We start from the raw sequence: 17,293 nt of genomic DNA, 5'->3' as shown, positions 1-17,293 counted from the left end.
CGAACTCTTTAATTTGAGACATTTAAAGCTTCGAAATGTGGTTGAGAGTGTATTCGTTGTTTTAAAAAAATTTATTATACTAACGTCACTTCAGTATATAGCATAAAAAAATGTTGGATTGTACTAGCATATTGCATGCTTCATAATCTCATAAGTGGATGGATTTGAGATTATCAATTTGTGATTATATGGAAGAATGAAATATTTATAATTTTAATGATACAAATACAAATTTAGATTCCAATAAATTAGATTAAATACCAACAGATGATGATAATGAGTAATGAAGTATATGTTAAGTGTTAAAGAGAGAATAATCCAATGATATGAAATCCTAGAAAAAATTAGATAAAATTGCATATGGTATTTATTTTTCTTGTTACTTTTATTAATTATCGTATTATCAACTATTTTCTTGGACTAACATATTACATATGATTATTTGATTTTAATTTTGTTATTTGTTTCGAAATTCTTTTATCGTACTAATATTTTTAAAAGTATAAATAATGTAATTATATAATTACAATTTATATTACTAAACATGACATATAAGATTACAATATAATTACACGTTATCTACTAAATATGTTAAAGAATTACAGTTTTTTATAATTACAAGAAAATATAATTATATTGTCCAAATAGCCCTAAATGTAATTATTTTAAATATATATATAATTTGAATAGAAAAGCATATGCAAATCAAAATGAACCAATGAACAATTCTATTCAACCTAGAAGATGTAATGAATAATTGTGTTTATTCTTAATAGATGTGACTATTCTAATAGTCATCTATTGAATAGTCTTATAAATAGAAATGAAATTTTATTTGTATGATATAAAGAATTACAATAGAAATTCTTCATAGAAATTGATCCTCTTGCTATGTTCTGCGCTTTATTCTCAGTGAATTGCTTTCATCAGTGTAAAACCTCGTCGGTCATTGAACTTCATTATATTAATCACCCATAAATCTGATATCATCTGTCTACGAATTGTGAATCCATGGACAGTCTTCCCTTCTCTTAATAGCATCCACTCTGCACAAAATGAAATTGTTGTAAATAAAGTCGCTACATCAGGCTGAGCATATCCAGTTAGTTGCATTTTGTAAAGCATATCAAACGTTTCCAAAATCATTCCATTTGAGGCAAAGCCTCCAATCATTGCATTCCATGAAATGACATCCTTAAGCACCATTTCTTTAAACACTGACTTTGAAGCTTCAATATCTCCAGACTCTGAATATAATGAAATCAGAGAGTTGGAACACGAGATGTCAAAGTTGTATCCCTGTTTTATTCCCCAAGCATGAATGGTTTGTCCGGAACTTAACTCCCCCAAAGCAGCAGATGCTGAGATAGCACATGACAAACTCATACTATCCACTCTGATTCCCAATGAAATCATCTCTCTGAAACACCAGAAGGACTTTTCAGGATGACCATTATAAAGAAAACCATTTACCATTGAATTCCAAGAAATAACATCTCGACAATCCATCCATGTAAACATAGATTGAGAAGAGGTTAAGTCACCGCATTTAGCATACATGTCTAGTAGAGCATTGCATAAACTACAATCCCCAAGCATACCCACTTTAATGCTCAAACAGTGAAAACTCTTCCCATGTTTCAAGTACTTCATATGAGATAAAGCTGACACAATAAGCAACAAAGTTGTGGAATCAAAAGCAACACCCACCTCAGTCATTTCAACGAAAAACTGCATGGCAACATTGTAAGACTTATTTTCAACTGCAGCATTGATCATAGCATTCCAAAGGATCACATCTCTGTCACAGAATTCATCAAACAATGCCAAAGCTGAGATGAAATATTTGGCTCTTGAATACGCAGTGAGGAGAGAAGTGCAAGCTGGCAGGTGAGCAAGAGCACCAATCTCGATAGCTAAGCAATGGGCGATTGTAGCTGATACTAGGCTGGGCCTTGCCGTTGAGGACTTAAGGAGTTCAATGACATCGTAGAATTGGGTATATAGTCGATAGGAGTCTCTTTGGGACATTTTGGCAAACGGTTGAACTTCATTATATCATCGAGGTTCATTTGCCAATAACTCTTTTACACACAAAAAGTATAGCTAAGGTAAAAAGAACTTTAAAAATAATAGCATTGATACATGCCTTGAAGACTTGTTAATTTCTCGTAAAACAGTATTTCTATAGACATCAGAACTACTCATGGGAGATCCCACATTCCCCATTTGCTTTGTCTGATCTGAATTCCCCAAACTGCAATGGAGAAAAAACAAAATTAGTTCAGCAAACACCACATAAAACAAACCTGTAAACAATTTAACAGAAATTGATTATAGCACACCTCACTTGTCAGAGAAACTGATTAAGGCACGCCTCACTTTGTCACGTAAATGTGTCAATCATCTAGATAATAATATGACCCAGCAGCCTTTTGCTTCCTGTCCTTCGTTGAATCTAGTTTGTTAAATCTTGGTCGGTAATTGGTTGGATCCCGCCTAAAAGTAATGCCCAAATGCTGTAGAGTGCAATGATGTGCAAGGGTGAGCACCAAAAACCACACAAGTGAATAAGAGTGGTCAATCTAGCAATGAATATGGACAGCTGCAAGACTCACAGATAAGAAGAGATTCATGCTCGTCAACAACGATTGAGGTGAATTTGCAGTACAATCCACTGATGGCTTCCCCTCATACACAATAACACGATCTGCCAGGTAAGTTGCCATTATAAAATCATGCTCAACCACAAACGCGATTTTCCTTGCATGGAGGATAAACCTCTTGATGACTTTGGAAGCAACAGTAGGCTGCTCCGAGTCAAGATAAGCACTCGGCTCATCTATTAAATAAAGATCTGCAGGCTGCATGGAAATAACCAAACAAGTATATCTGTGAATAGAACGAGGAAAAGTACTGAGATAGATACGCAATACGTAGTTGTGAATTAAGATCCTTAGACTTTTGGGTAATTTACAACATTTACCTTTCCAAGCCAATGCGACTCTTTGCAACTCTCCTCCTGAGAGATTCGCTACTTCCTCATCCATCAGTTGTTCAATGAGAAGAGGCTTCATCACATCTGAAACAAACTGAGGATGCATGTATGAATCCCGTATCCTTCGATGTACCAAGAGCCTGACTGTATCTGGAAACCTGGGACTGCTCTTTTGGGGTTTGTATGAAACACTAAACTGGGGTATCTCCACATCTGAACCTTCTACACCGTCAGGTGTCAACAAACCAGCCTGCAGATTTATCCAATAAAATCAAACAAATTGGGACATGAATTAAAATAACTTCAAAAATATGCACAAAAAGAGAAAAATACCATCATACGAGTAAATGTGGTCTTCCCTCTCCCATTCTCACCAATTATGATCATCTGAGAATCAGTAAATTCACCCTCAAATTCAGTTACTTTAAAATTGCCCTTAGTTTTGGTCATGGTTGGGTATCTGTATCCTGCATAGGTTTCAATTTCCTCAGCACTTTCCTGTGGGGTCTCTGCAACCTAAAACAAAGAGAAACGGAGTGCTAAAGATGGAAAGATAATGAAGATGAATAATGGGTACTGGTAACAGGTTTACCTCGAAGTCATCTCGGAACCTCAAATTTTCAGTAGGGACAAATCCAGCCCAGAAGATATTGATTCCCTCCCTTACAGAAAAGGGAAGGGTGACAACTCCATATGCACCCGGCTTTCCATACAAGCAGCAAACGAAGTTGATAAGTAATCCAGGACACTAAGATCATGCTCGACCACAATCACATAGCTGAAGTACATAGTGGAAAAAAGCATTATTACTATAAATAGATCGACTCAAACTATAAGAAACATTAGAGGCTAAGGACAAAAACGAAGATTTAAGCTATTAAGCCTGGGAAGAGATCGAAGGACTTGTGCTGCTTTCAGTCTGTTTCACATCAAGATAACTTGAAGGTTCGTCAAACATATATATCTCTGCCTTTTATATGGCAACAACAGCAACAGCAAATCTCTGAAGCTCTCCACCAGACAAATCCCCAACATTACGGTCTACGACCTGGTTGAGTTAAAGATCAAGACAGAGTTTTGCTTTCATTTCCCTTTCATCTTTCTGGTCAAGCACCTACCCCACATTGCCTTGAACTGCCTTTGGAATATGATCAACATACTGTGTCTTGATGTCTGATGATGGCCTGTTAAATACATAAAGTATACTGTCAGCAATATAAAGGCAAATCAGAGAATTTCTGTTGAAAAGTGGCCAATCATGCTGCTTGTATGCATGTTGCAGCTCGTGTGCTTGCTGCAATAGCAAGTTCTTTGTTTAGTTACATTGTAATTTTGTTTGGTTGAAAATGAATGAGTTTGATGACAGCTTGATGTATTTAGGTAGTGGAATAACTTGTTTGGTTGACTTGTTTTAGTGTACAAGCAATGTTTCACAACTCACTAGGCTAATTAGTGATATTAGTTGTGTTTAGTAGAAAAAATTGTCTATAAAAATTATATATTGCTTTGTTTATGATAATAAAAATCAATTTTTCATTCCTTGCTGCACGTTTATGAACAAGTAAAATGTTTCATGCATCTTGCTGCTCTGTTCTTTGTCCTTGTTTCTGCTTTTGCTGCTGATAAAACCCCAATAATTTCAGGACACTTCTCCCTCTAGAAATTCAGCAAAATGTACATCTCTAGATGGCTGTCTTTCAAAACTCTGTTTCTCTCTCTAGGTCAGGTTAGCTTTAATTAGCGGAAGATTGCCTTTATGTTTTTATTTGCTCAATTTTAAATATCACAAGACTTAATTACTTTGTTTATAAGAACTAAATTGCTGGACTAAATTACTCTATTTATTTTGAAAAGAACTAAATTACTTCTTTTCCCAATATTACAAAAACCTTCTAGTACTTTTTTTTTTTTAAAAAGTGTGATTTCTTTTGTCATTTCCATGCTGAAGCCGAAGAAGAAGCAGCATCAATATTAATACTGTAAGCAGGCAGCTTCTTCAAATTTTTGTGCTGAATTTTTTGCCTGAATTCCATGGCATCTTTCCATCCTCCTACACTAACATACAGGTTGGCCAGGGAAATATAGTAGCCGACAACATTTTCAGGCTCCAATCCAAAAAGATGCTCTGCAACTTCTCTTCCCATCTCCATATTTCCATGATAATTACAAGCACTTAACAAGGCTCCCCAAACGCCAACTCCAGCCTCTCCTGGTATCTGCTTTAAAAACTCATAGGCTTCTTCGAGTTCTCCAGCTCTTCCAAGCATATCGACTACACACACCTGGTGCTCTGTTACTGCTTCTACTCCATATTCCTCCAACATTACCCTGTAATACCAAAGCCCTTCATTCACAAGCCCCGAGTGGCTGCAAGCTGATAAAAGGCTTACGAAACTGCTTTTTGATGGTCTAACGCCAGAATCACACATTTTGTGGAACAGTTGAATTGCCATTTGGCCATCACCATGGTATCCATAAGCCGAAATCATAGAATTCCAAACTGCGATAGACTTATCCTTTGACCTTGTAAATATTTGCCAGCCTAGGTCCAGCTGTCCACAGTTGCTATACATATCCACAAGGGCTGCAGATATGAATGAATTCTCAAAGATTCCAATCCGCAATACGTGACCATGGATTTGTTTTCCCTGTCTTAGAAGTCCAAGCTGATGGCAAGCTGAGAGAAGGGCTACTATGGTGATTTCGTTGGGTTCAAATTCAAGAAAGTGAAATAATTCTAGTGCTCGTCTTCCTTCCTTATTCTGGGAAAAAGCAGAGATCATACAGTTCCATGAGCATAAGTTGCGACTTGAACAGAAATCAAACACTGATCTCGCGCTCTTAGTGTGACCACATCTTCCATACATAGTGATTAGCGCATTCTGGACTCGAGTTTCTGATCCCACAAAAGTTTTAATGGCAAGGCCATGCAGGGATTTACCTTCATAAATCAACAAGAGATTTCCACAAGCTGATATAACATTCACAAGAGTGATAGAATCGCACATAACATCCATTACCTGCCTCATCCAATTAAATGTTGCTAAAGCTTCTCGAAAGTGGCCATTATTTGTACAACCAGCAATTATAGTGTTCCAACAGGCAATATCCACTTCGGCAGAAATTGTGTCAAACAACATAAAAGCAGCTGATAAGTCCCCAAAATTAATGTACATATGCATGAGGGAATTAACCATAAGAATATTGCTTGAAAGCCCTGCCTTTATCTCCCAGCAGTGAATTGATTTACCAAACTGAAGGGAATCAAGGGAAATGCAAGACGAAATAACAGCCAGGACAGTTGAAAAACTCAACTGTAAACACTGATGGGTCAGTGTCTTAAATAAACTTTGAGCTTCTTTTGAATACCCATTCCGGCTGTAGCCAGAGATCATCACATTCCATGAGACTAAGTCTCTTTTGGGGATAGCATTAAATAAAAGCTCAGCCTTGATTATACAATTACATTTTGAGTACATGTCCAAAAGGCTATTAATCACCCATAAATCTGATATCATCTGTCTACGAATTGTGAATCCATGGACAGTCTTCCCTTCTCTTAATAGCATCCACTCTGCACAAAATGAAATTGTTGTAAATAAAGTCGCTACATCAGGCTGAGCATATCCAGTTAGTTGCATTTTGTAAAGCATATCAAACGTTTCCAAAATCATTCCATTTGAGGCAAAGCCTCCAATCATTGCATTCCATGAAATGACATCCTTAAGCACCATTTCTTTAAACACTGACTTTGAAGCTTCAATATCTCCAGACTCTGAATATAATGAAATCAGAGAGTTGGAACACGAGATGTCAAAGTTGTATCCCTGTTTTATTCCCCAAGCATGAATGGTTTGTCCGGAACTTAACTCCCCCAAAGCAGCAGATGCTGAGATAGCACATGACAAACTCATACTATCCACTCTGATTCCCAATGAAATCATCTCTCTGAAACACCAGAAGGACTTTCCAGGATGACCATTATAAAGAAAACCATTTACCATTGAATTCCAAGAAATAACATCTCGACAATCCATCCATGTAAACATAGACTGAGAAGAGGTTAAGTCACCGCATTTAGCATACATGTCTAGTAGAGCATTGCATAAACTACAATCCCCAAGCATACCCACTTTAATGCTCAAACAGTGAAAACTCTTCCCATGTTTCAAGTACTTCATATGAGATAAAGCTGACACAATAAGCAACAAAGTTGTGGAATCAAAAGCAACACCCACCTCAGTCATTTCAACGAAAAACTGCATGGCAACATTGTAAGACTTATTTTCAACTGCAGCATTGATCATAGCATTCCAAAGGATCACATCTCTGTCACAGAATTCATCAAACAATGCCAAAGCTGAGATGAAATATTTGGCTCTTGAATACGCAGTGAGGAGAGAAGTGCAAGCTGGCAGGTGAGCAAGAGCACCAATCTTGATAGCTAAGCAATGGGCGATTGTAGCTGTTACTAGGCTGGGCCTTGCCGTTGAGGACTTAAGGAGTTCAATGACATCGTAGAATTGGGTATATAGTCGATAGGAGTCTCTTTGGGACATTTTGGCAAACGGTTGAACGACAGTAGAAAAATGAAACGACTTGGCCGCAAATGGAGGATGAACATTTGAGAAGAGGCCATGTGATCCGATAAACAAGACAGGATGTTTGAGCTTGCGGCCAACAGGAATTCTGCTTGAAATTTTTTTATTCGGAGGCAACAGTGGTGAAGAGAAGTACCCGGTTAGCCTTATCAAGTATCTTGGGAAGTTGGCTTTTGAGGACATGATTGTTTGAACTCGGTTACCCATTCAACATATTCATATATCGTACGCATTGTTTGAACTCGGTGTAAATATTCATCTATTATAATCTGAATTGATTGAAACCTGTAACCTTTTCCTTTTCTATTTACGTACAAAACAAATACAGCGGCATTGGAGCCGTAGTCCCAGCAATGACCCTGAATTCAAAGTCTTTGCTAAAGTGTGATGTTTACCAAGACGATAAGAACCTGTAATAATAATAGGTGATTTTAACCTATAATAATCGACTAAGGGAGACGAGATTTGGGATTTGAAAAGCCAAAACCTACCTTGGCACAGACTCTCTTTAAGAGTACTCATTTATTCATAATAATGCATTTCAAGACGAGGTAATAAGCTAAGAAGCCATGAAACAGAGGTCCTTCGGCAGTGGTCGCACTAACTCACTCCCAATCAGTACATTCATTCCCTTTTTATTTGAAATGGCCCAAAGATTAAATTAGCAAAAAAAAAAAAAAAACTATCAATGGTACATATATAGAGGGGTGAAAAACACATCAGCCCTCAAATGTTCCAAATTTCAGACTCCAGAAATTTGTTCTCCGAGTCCGAATACTGATGCTAATACTAATGCAACCTCATCCCATTTTAATCTATGAAGACAGTATTCTTGGTTTTTGACGATGTGTTAGGAACCATAGCAGCTTTGAAACGCTGTGACTGTCACTGTCCCCGCCACTGTCTCTGTCTCTTTTTCTACCTCCCAAGGCCAGAACTTGGGCAACCTTTTTGATAAGAGGGTGAAGAGAGGGCTTCAGAAAGGTGGATGATCGTCCTCTGGGGTTTTAGGTGGAACAGGTTTCCAACCCGGTTTCTCGTCCCAATACATGTCATAATATATGTGTCCAGGAATGTGGTTCTCAACACAGCACCATATACCTACATACTGCTTTACACGTTTCCTGAATTTCTCCTCTCTTGTCTGAGTTTCAATGATAAACCATATTAGTCTATTAATGCAACATAACTAAGGTAAAATAATGGAAGCAGAAAAGTTGCAGCTTGGTGAAAAGACTTGCCTTGTCAGTGAAACCAAGAAAAGCATCCTGCATTGAAGAGAACTGAATGACTTTGACATCCTTGAATGAAGAGAACACCTTCTTCAACTGCAATTTAGAAGAATTCAACAAGGCCGACACCAAGCCAACAAGGCTAACATCTGATTTTATTAAGACATTGCTAATGGTATTATAAAGAGTGCAAATACCAATTACAAATGAATCATAATTACTTGGTTACATTAATTATCATACAATGCCAAAGGACACATGGCAGTATTTTACCCCTGCTTGCGGAGATTTTTAAATCCACTGGCAATGGACCAAATAATTTTCCAAAGTTTAATCAACAAAGCTCTAACTTATGGTACTCGGCCTCATGTGTCAGATACGGGTGTTTGTCTGACACTGGTATGTCCATTTTTTTCAATTTTTTCCATGTATTGGAGAGTCCTTGAGAGGTCATATCTCCATGCCCATGTTGGACACAGGTATTTCGAGAAGAATGAAATGCCAGAGCAACATAAGCTCTTACCATAGAACAATTCACTACATAGGATCTAATTCATCAAGAATATATGAAGTGATTGCTCCATTATGAACAAATTTATATCAGTAAACAAATAATTTACCATACCGTTTCTTCACTGCTGCGTTTAGGAAATCTTAAAAGACCTGGTCGACTTGTGTTGCTTGACGCATGGCAATCTTCAGTTCCTTCTTGACAAAGCTGAACATCAAGCCACGACTCTCTTACCTGAAACAACATCTCAAACTAAAGCTTCCTGAAGGAGATAACTGAAAACAGATAATTTAGTCTATATCACAAATATTAATTTACTCGTTGGGGTAAGAATGGGTTGTTGAGAAAAGAGTACTCTCTGATGTTGATTGCAGGACCAAATTCCTCCGCTGGAAGGTCTCTCAACATTACATTCACCTGCACTAGTGCATACTGTATTCTTAAGAGTTACAAGCTCTCATGCTCAAAGCAAAAGCATCTTCTCACAATAGAACTCTAAAAAAATGGAGCTCAATCAAAAGACTGGAGGACAAAACGAACCACAGCTTTTAGTTTTAGGCCTAATTGGACTGTAAGTCAATTAAACATATCCACACTTTGACCAGTTTTTTCTTAAAAGAAAAAGAAGACTTCAATTTTTGATACTCGTTGAGAAAATAAGTCTGAACCAGCCAGAAGTTAACTGCATGACAGTAGACTAAAAGTCTAAATAAGTTGACAACAGAGTTGATAAGAAGTAGTTAATGTGCATTTTGATCACAATCATCCCCGTCTCACACCTCCCAAATCACTCAAAAACAGAATCACAGGATGAGTTCTCAGAAACGTTCTGAACATAGATTCAACTGCTGATTTACGCTGCAACAATTCACTAGCATACAAGAATTACACAACCTCTAACCACAACATCATCTGACAATCCTTTATCATCCTATGATCTCTTTAAAAAGGGATGAAAAAAGGTAGCTTGTCCAGAAAATAAGAGACATGACATTAAACTATCTAATCATAAATTTAGAAGTCCATGAGAATGTCGACTGCCCCACTTTCCGCAAGATCCTTGTATTTTATGCTGTAATTTAAATTGATATTGGTTAATTTCATGGATGCACAGATAAATGGGAGGGGAAAAAGGACTGACAACTTGCAAAGGAACGTTATCAGGAGAAACAAAAAAGGGCCTAATGATTCCCACTATCAACTTAAACATACCTCAAAAACATGGTCCAAAGGGCAGAGAAAAGGTTGTCTAGTCATTGACCCCAGCAGTGCCCCAGGATGTGGAAACCACAGCCTATCCAATCTGCACCATAATGGAGGCATAACCTGAAATTTACAATGAGAAGCAAATTGATGATTAGATAACCTTCATATAAATGCAACACCAAAGTTTACATTTGGAATGTATTAGAAAACTTTCACCAAACAATGTCATACTACCTGCACAACATATCTCATTGGCTCTTTGCTAAGATGAATTTCTAAATTATAGATTGTTTTCCCTTGATTACTTTTGTTACTGCTAGGCACAAGTAATTCATGGCAAAACTCATACTGTAATGACATAAGCAAGAATCTTATCGAAACCACTTCAAAATTTGGTTCAATTTCTTTCACATAAAAAATAGACTCTTGACACTAAAACTAATCAGAAAAGTAATCACTAAGTCATAAGACACTACCAAGTAATCATAGAGTTCTCACCAGTGTACGGTTCAACACGGAGGCAAGAGCAAGTGCTGACCTTATTTGTCTCATCTGAACAAAATTGTCGAAAAAAGAAATTATACGAATAACCACAGATGATTTAATTGGCAGAAGCTAGTAGTTCTAAATTAAATCATCCCTACTTGGTAATTAATAAGAGAGAAGTGCGATTCAAGATTATGCTCCCCATCCAGTAACAAGCTCTTAGAAATAGAAGGTCTAAATGACAAGAATCCTCCTGCATGGTTCCTTCAATAAGTTAACTGACAGCATAAATCATGCTATGAATGTCTTCAAAGCAAGTGGTGTCAAGATCCAAATTCAATTGATTTGATTTTCATTGCTTGAAAAGTTGAACTCACAGTGGACTGTATAACCCCATTTGTTTGAAATGGGATCAAAGATAAAAAGTTAAAAATATGTGTTCATTCAATTCAAAACTCAAAATTCTCCTGATAAAGTTGGTGATAGTAGATTTCACTCTACATCCCATCCTAACCAACACAAGCAGAAAATATGATGGGAAATATATTAACATGAGAAAACAGAATATATTTAGTTACAGGAATAGCTAGTAGAATTATATACTTAATGAATTCTGGAGAACCAACATATGCAGATTCTCTGTTCCATGAAGATTTAACCATGATACATCCAAGGAGAAAGAAAACAGAAGTATTAAAGAACACAATAATGTAGCCACACTTTATGTCATGTGGGCCATTTCCTACTTTCTAAAATGCCCATGTTGCAAATGTTTGATGCCTATCCATAAGAGATGTGACCCCTTCACCTTACATGAACTTTAGCATATCCATATCAGATTGATAAATATAACAGAAGCTTGGTGGGATCAAAAAACTGTCTTAAAACTCCAATTATCCGAAGATATTGAGCAATAGAGAGATAATAGGGGTCCTACCATCAAATCTACAGAATAGCTGGCACAGAAATACCTGATTTTTTATATTTGTTAGAAAACATATAGTACTAATATAGCTACTAACATAACAGATGGTACAAAATTACCAGGTGCATCATAGTATTCTGGAGGATCAAAGAAAACCATGGCTTCCCGCAGTCGATGACGCTTCCCTTCAGTACCAGCATACTGGAACGTAGTGTGCAATGCGTATGGTTGCAGCCTAAATTGCTGATGCAGAGCCTGCCAAAAGCATTAGAGCTTATAACAAACATGGTATATAACATATGCAGCTATCTATTGACAAGTACAATCAAGATCACTAAAGTTCAACAGGAAAAACATGTAACATAAGAAACTAAATTTAACAAAACCAATAAAATGAAAACAGGATGAGAATGTATCTAAGTTGCCAAGAACTAGCATATGGATCCTACCTGAACAAAATAAGTGTGTCCACTACAAAATATACTTTCTGGCAGAATTCCCAGCTTGAGATTTCCATCATAAGAGTAAAAAATTCCACTCTCATCATCAAAGGCTGGCCCTGTCTGCCTACGTACAAGTTCATTAAATCCATTCTGATCCCATATCCTATCATCAGCTAAAAGCATATCTATCCATTCTTTTGCCAGTTTTTTCGCGGGTGGTGTTGGGCGCCAGTGGAAAATTCCTATATTGTAGGCGGCACCAACTGTTTAAGGAAAAGAAAGATTCAGTTTTAACAGGAGTTACTAGAATGGCGATATATAGGTTAAAAGCAGAAGGCGGTGTGACTAGAGCTCTGATAGAATGTATATACAGTATCATATAAAAGAAGAAGAAAGGTATCTAATAACAATACTACTATGGGGGCACAAGTTGAAAACAAGATAAGCTGATGAAAAAGAAATTCTTCCTGAAACAAGTCTTTACCTTGTTTCCAGTCAGCCAATCTGTCGTCAACAACTGTTGGCACAACTTGGTCACTAGAAGTTAAGATGTCTGCATCAGGGTACCGAGCAAGATATGGCAGTGGATTCTGTTAAAGAAGAATTAAATATGAAGTATGATTGTGATGTATATCTTCTGGGTGACTTTAAAGGATTATGAGGTATAATACAATGAGAAAATGGCATTTAGTTTCAATTTCATAATATAAGGCAGCAAAGTAAGAAACACTAAGCCAATAAAAATGCACAGAAAGTGAGAAGTATAAAATTTTAGGAAACGCAACACCTGGGAACAGTTAATATTATCACTGAAATTTTATTTCGTATAGAATCAAAGAAATCTATATTCTTCGACAGTATGATAATAGTCCAATAAAATCTAACGTATCTACTTTAGGGTGAAAAACGGAACAATCAAATTAATGGTAAGTATCATATAAACAATAAAAGCAGACTTGAGCCAGAAAGGAACAACCAAGTAACAAACATAGAATAGTAATAATGCTAAGTATCATATAAAAAGCAGAGGAAGGCTTGAACTAGAGAGGAAGAATTAAGTGACAGGCATAGAATAGTACCTTCAACCACACCATGTCTGTATCACACATCAATAGCTCAAAACCAAAAGGAAGTATTGCATTTATAAGTAAGACTTTCTGTCTCCCCATTTTATGAAATATGGGAGAACCCCAGCCGACATCATCTGTGCTTATATGGCTGCCCATATCAAAGACTGGGATACCTTTCCAATATAGAGCATTCAGTAGTTTGGTGTCCATAGCACCTAAATTACAACAATTCTAACTTATTGTCCACTTTCAAGCACAATTTCTTCTGGTGTAACTGCTAGAAGATTTAACAACTTACCAACCAGAAGATTAGAAACACCAAGATCGGTCAAGTGTTTAACCCAGGTCAGGATGAAATCCATAAAAGCAAAGTTACCAAAGGTGACTATGATGACATTATCTTTTGCCCTTTGTGCAACCAGTTCTTTAGTTAGTCTAAAGGACTTTAAACGAGGCATTTTGGAAGTACGAGATGGGGCCTCCCAAATAGGTCTCAACTTGTTGCTCCTATGCTGTGATGGTTGAGAAATGTTGCTGGAAAGAGAAACCCCATCTGCCAAGTTAAGAGAATCATGAAAAGCTAAAATGAGCGAAGTTGATGCAGCATAAATAATATGTAACAAAAATGCCCCCTAAAATACAACCACCAAATAGGCATTTGAGCAAAACTTGAAAAAAATTATTACCCAAAAATAGGGGCAAAAAAGTTGCATTTTAACAAGGACCCAGAAAGGAATAGGATGTTACTCAGCTCTAAAAACATATGCTCAACATTTGCATTGAAATACAAAAAGAAACCCTGGAAGCTTAAATAAAAGAAAGGAAAAAGTAGCCTACTTTGGGAGAGAGGAGGGGCCAAAAGCCAAGAAGAAGAGATAGAGCGAGTGGGGGAAGCGGTTGGAGAGTAAATAGCGGAGAATACGTAAAAGGAAGAAACCACTGTCCCCAGTATAACGGTGGCGTATATGGTTAGAAAGAGGGGTTTCGAGGCAGCAGTTTCTTGAACAGCGTTTCTCCATCCCCGCATTTTAGATGGGTTTGATCCTAATTGCTCAACTAATATAAAAAAATCATCGTGTTATTTATCTCTTTGGCGTTGAATGCTTCAGGATGGGGAAGAGATTTGTCTATAACAACTGTGTAATCTCTGGATGTGTTTTTTAAGAAAAAATTAGATCAAATTTCAATATTTCCATTTAATCGCTGTAAGTTGTATGTAGGAGAAGAGCTCTCCTGCCCTGCCCAGCAAACCGGGCCCGGCCGCCGGGCCAAGTTCCCCACTTTTTCTTTTCATTTTTTTTGGTAAATAGTTCCCCACTTTTTTAATCCTAGAATCAGTCACTTTTACCCGTCAGCTTTTAAGAATAACTGATCCATCTTGTTTTTTCCACACCCATTTAACGTCTGTCAAAAGGTTAATCGATTTTTTTATATTTAAACACGCTTGAAATTTTTTTATTTTTTATTTTTATTTAATTAAAATAAAAATAATATATTAAATCAATTAATTTAATCAAAATTTAATAACCAATAATTAATAAACTTAATCATTTTAACCAAAATTTTTACTTTTACTAAATTGAAATTCACAAAATCGAATATGTCCATTAAGTGTTAAAATTAACTTATGCTAACTTACAAATCACTATTTTAAAACAAAATAAAAGCATTTATTTTTTCTATTTAAACATTAGGCTAATTATTTCATATATTGTTTGTAGAGTTTTTTAAGCAAGCTGGTTGAGACTGTGTTAAGGGTTATATTCATTTATTTATTTTATTTTTTATTACACATTATAAGACAATTGTCGCACATTAAAATAAGTTGTGTATGACATATTTTTCTTAAACATTATTACTATTGTTATTATTATGGTTTTCGAAATCGGACCAAAAACCGTTTAAGGTATCAATCTAGAACAAGAGATTGGGTTAATTGCCCTGCCAACTTAAATGAATCGATTGAACTTTTTTTTTTATCTTTATTAATTTTTTTTTTCTTCTAACAACCTTTGAAGTTCTACTTTGGTGATAAAACCATAGGTTTCAATGGGTTATTCCACTAACAAAGATGGACGCAATAAGGGATTCAGAAACATGAGAACTACGATAATTGTTGTGATTGTAAAAAGAAAGTTGTAGAGAGAATTTTAAAAAGTAAAGTTTTTTTAAAAGATCCAAAAGTCTCCAAAAAGAAACTTTGTATCTTCTATATACAGTCTTTCCAAAGTAGTTATGAAACAAGTAACATATTTTATAAAATGTCAGAGAGTTATGGAATAATTCATAAGAACGTATTATGAACTATTGGTTAATTAAAGTAAACGAAATTGTGTTCATGTTATTTATAATGAGTAATGGGAGTGAAATTATGAAAATAATGTATATAATGATAATTTATTGAAAATTACTTTCAAGTAACTCATTTTAGCAAGAAGAGGGCTACTTACAAATTTAATTGCGAGTACACTATTTGATCAACGAGGAGGGAGAAAGAAAAACACTTGAACTCTAGAAAAAAAGGTTAAGAAGTTGAATTCTTTACAATATATATATATATCTAAGCTTTCAAGGCATATTCTCATTAACATCCCAATCTTATCTTCTCAATATGAAATGATTATGCAAGGAGTGATATTTCCTAAAACTACTTTGATTTAACAGTTGGTAAACAAAAACAAGTATTTACACATTGCTACTTCAAAAATACAGACCTACACCTTTGAAGGAAGGAAGAAAATTGGTATATGGTAGAATAAAACTCACTGTTGGGTGTCTTAACGAGTAAAACAATAATTTTGGTCCAGAAGTGATTTTTCAAATTTTGTGTTTGGTTGAGAAGTTGGGTTTGAAATGTATTTTGAATTTAAAAGTTATTTATTTAGCGCTGCTTTCGACAATATAGAGATATTTCAATTTTCAATAATAATTATAATATATTAAAGTTGTTTCTTTCTTCAAAATAAATAAAAGTTGCTTTTTTACTGTTTTGTCACCATCATGGTAAGTATCTAACACTTTGTTCACAGATAAAACAATGAAGTGAACGAGTGAGGGTGTGGTGAATATGGAAAACATATATTTCCCATTTGGAAGGAGATAGGTCTGGCTCCATCGATGAATTATGACACTCAAGTAGAATCTTTTTGTAAGAAGCTTCCCTTCCCAAGTTCCCATGCGATCAGCTTTCAGTAACTGAGCATGTACCAATGCTCCCGCGTTTCCTCATTGGGTTGGAAGGAAGCCTTTTGCATTAGAACTTGGTTACTGTGTCCGTGAGAATTGTTGTGCAGATGGAGGATATGGCAGTTACTCTTTGTCCATGAGAGAACTTGGTGACAGATACCGTTGTCATGGTTGCTCCAGCTGATGCACCCCTCTTCCACTATGACAGCCGTGTCCAACTTCTCCACTTTGGGCTTTGTCAATTGAGCTATCACATGCCCAATCTACATCAACATCAAACCTTCATTCCATTATGTCGGCCTCTAAACAGGCCTGCAGGTATCACCGAATACTATAACTAAGACCAAGAATTTTGGGGCTAAACTTCTTGTACCCAAAACTCAATGCTAATGCAAAATTTTAGCAACTCTTTGGACGAGAGATATGGAACAATAATTTCATTTTTTCAAAATGTCAAAAATGAATTTACTTATCACATAGAAATAACAGACAACTTACAAACTTGTAAATAATTTTATGAATGACTCGAATTTATTATTCCAACTACAATCATTTTTATTTAAAATTACTGATAATCTTAACACCCAAAAAAAAACAAAATACTCACAGCGTGTTTGGTTCGCTGTAATAGGTAT

General features: G+C 36.0%; 3 protein-coding genes and 1 pseudogene across 6 annotated transcripts; all 4 read right to left on the bottom strand.

Moving 5' to 3' along the window:
* Positions 1-747: 747 nt before the first annotated feature.
* On the bottom strand, positions 748-2,031 carry LOC107944277 (pentatricopeptide repeat-containing protein At4g19220, mitochondrial). 2 transcript variants are annotated; one of them, XM_041083336.1, is made up of 2 exons: positions 1,711-2,031; positions 748-1,420 (listed from the first exon to the last, which is right to left on the bottom strand). In XM_041083336.1, the coding sequence occupies exons 1-2, from the start codon at positions 2,029-2,031 to the stop codon at positions 1,388-1,390; spliced, it is 354 nt and encodes a 117-aa protein (XP_040939270.1). In that variant the 3' UTR covers positions 748-1,387. The 2 variants fall into 2 exon arrangements, with proteins under 2 accessions (XP_040939270.1, XP_040939271.1); XM_041083337.1 differs by having other exon boundaries at positions 748-1,046.
* On the bottom strand, positions 748-4,419 carry LOC107946827 (ABC transporter E family member 2-like; annotated as a pseudogene).
* A 402-nt stretch (positions 4,420-4,821) lies between these two features.
* LOC107946825 (pentatricopeptide repeat-containing protein At4g19220, mitochondrial) lies at positions 4,822-7,942 on the bottom strand. The gene has a single exon (XM_016881291.2). The coding sequence runs from the start codon at positions 7,804-7,806 to the stop codon at positions 4,930-4,932; it is 2,877 nt and encodes a 958-aa protein (XP_016736780.2). The 5' UTR covers positions 7,807-7,942; the 3' UTR covers positions 4,822-4,929.
* Positions 7,943-8,070: 128 nt separating this feature from the next.
* On the bottom strand, positions 8,071-14,750 carry LOC107946826 (arabinosyltransferase XEG113). Of its 3 annotated transcripts, none has more exons than XM_016881293.2 (13): positions 14,310-14,750; positions 13,771-14,025; positions 13,482-13,687; positions 12,887-12,992; positions 12,409-12,665; positions 12,079-12,214; positions 11,193-11,287; positions 11,047-11,100; positions 10,555-10,668; positions 9,661-9,759; positions 9,457-9,576; positions 8,841-8,927; positions 8,071-8,743 (listed from the first exon to the last, which is right to left on the bottom strand). In XM_016881293.2, the coding sequence occupies exons 1-13, from the start codon at positions 14,497-14,499 to the stop codon at positions 8,576-8,578; spliced, it is 1,887 nt and encodes a 628-aa protein (XP_016736782.2). In that variant the 5' UTR covers positions 14,500-14,750; the 3' UTR covers positions 8,071-8,575. The 3 variants fall into 3 exon arrangements, 2 of the variants coding, with proteins under 2 accessions (XP_016736782.2, XP_016736781.2); XM_016881292.2 differs by having other exon boundaries at positions 9,661-9,774; positions 14,310-14,746; XR_005906465.1 differs by having other exon boundaries at positions 8,540-8,743; positions 8,841-8,980; positions 9,661-9,774; positions 14,310-14,746.
* Positions 14,751-17,293: the final 2,543 nt, after the last annotated feature.

Source organism: Gossypium hirsutum, chromosome A12, assembly GCF_007990345.1.
Source record: "Gossypium hirsutum isolate 1008001.06 chromosome A12, Gossypium_hirsutum_v2.1, whole genome shotgun sequence".
Taxonomy (NCBI): Eukaryota; Viridiplantae; Streptophyta; class Magnoliopsida; order Malvales; family Malvaceae; genus Gossypium; species Gossypium hirsutum.
The sequence above is the reverse complement of the archived record's forward strand: the minus strand, read 5'-3'. Positions and strand labels throughout refer to the sequence as shown.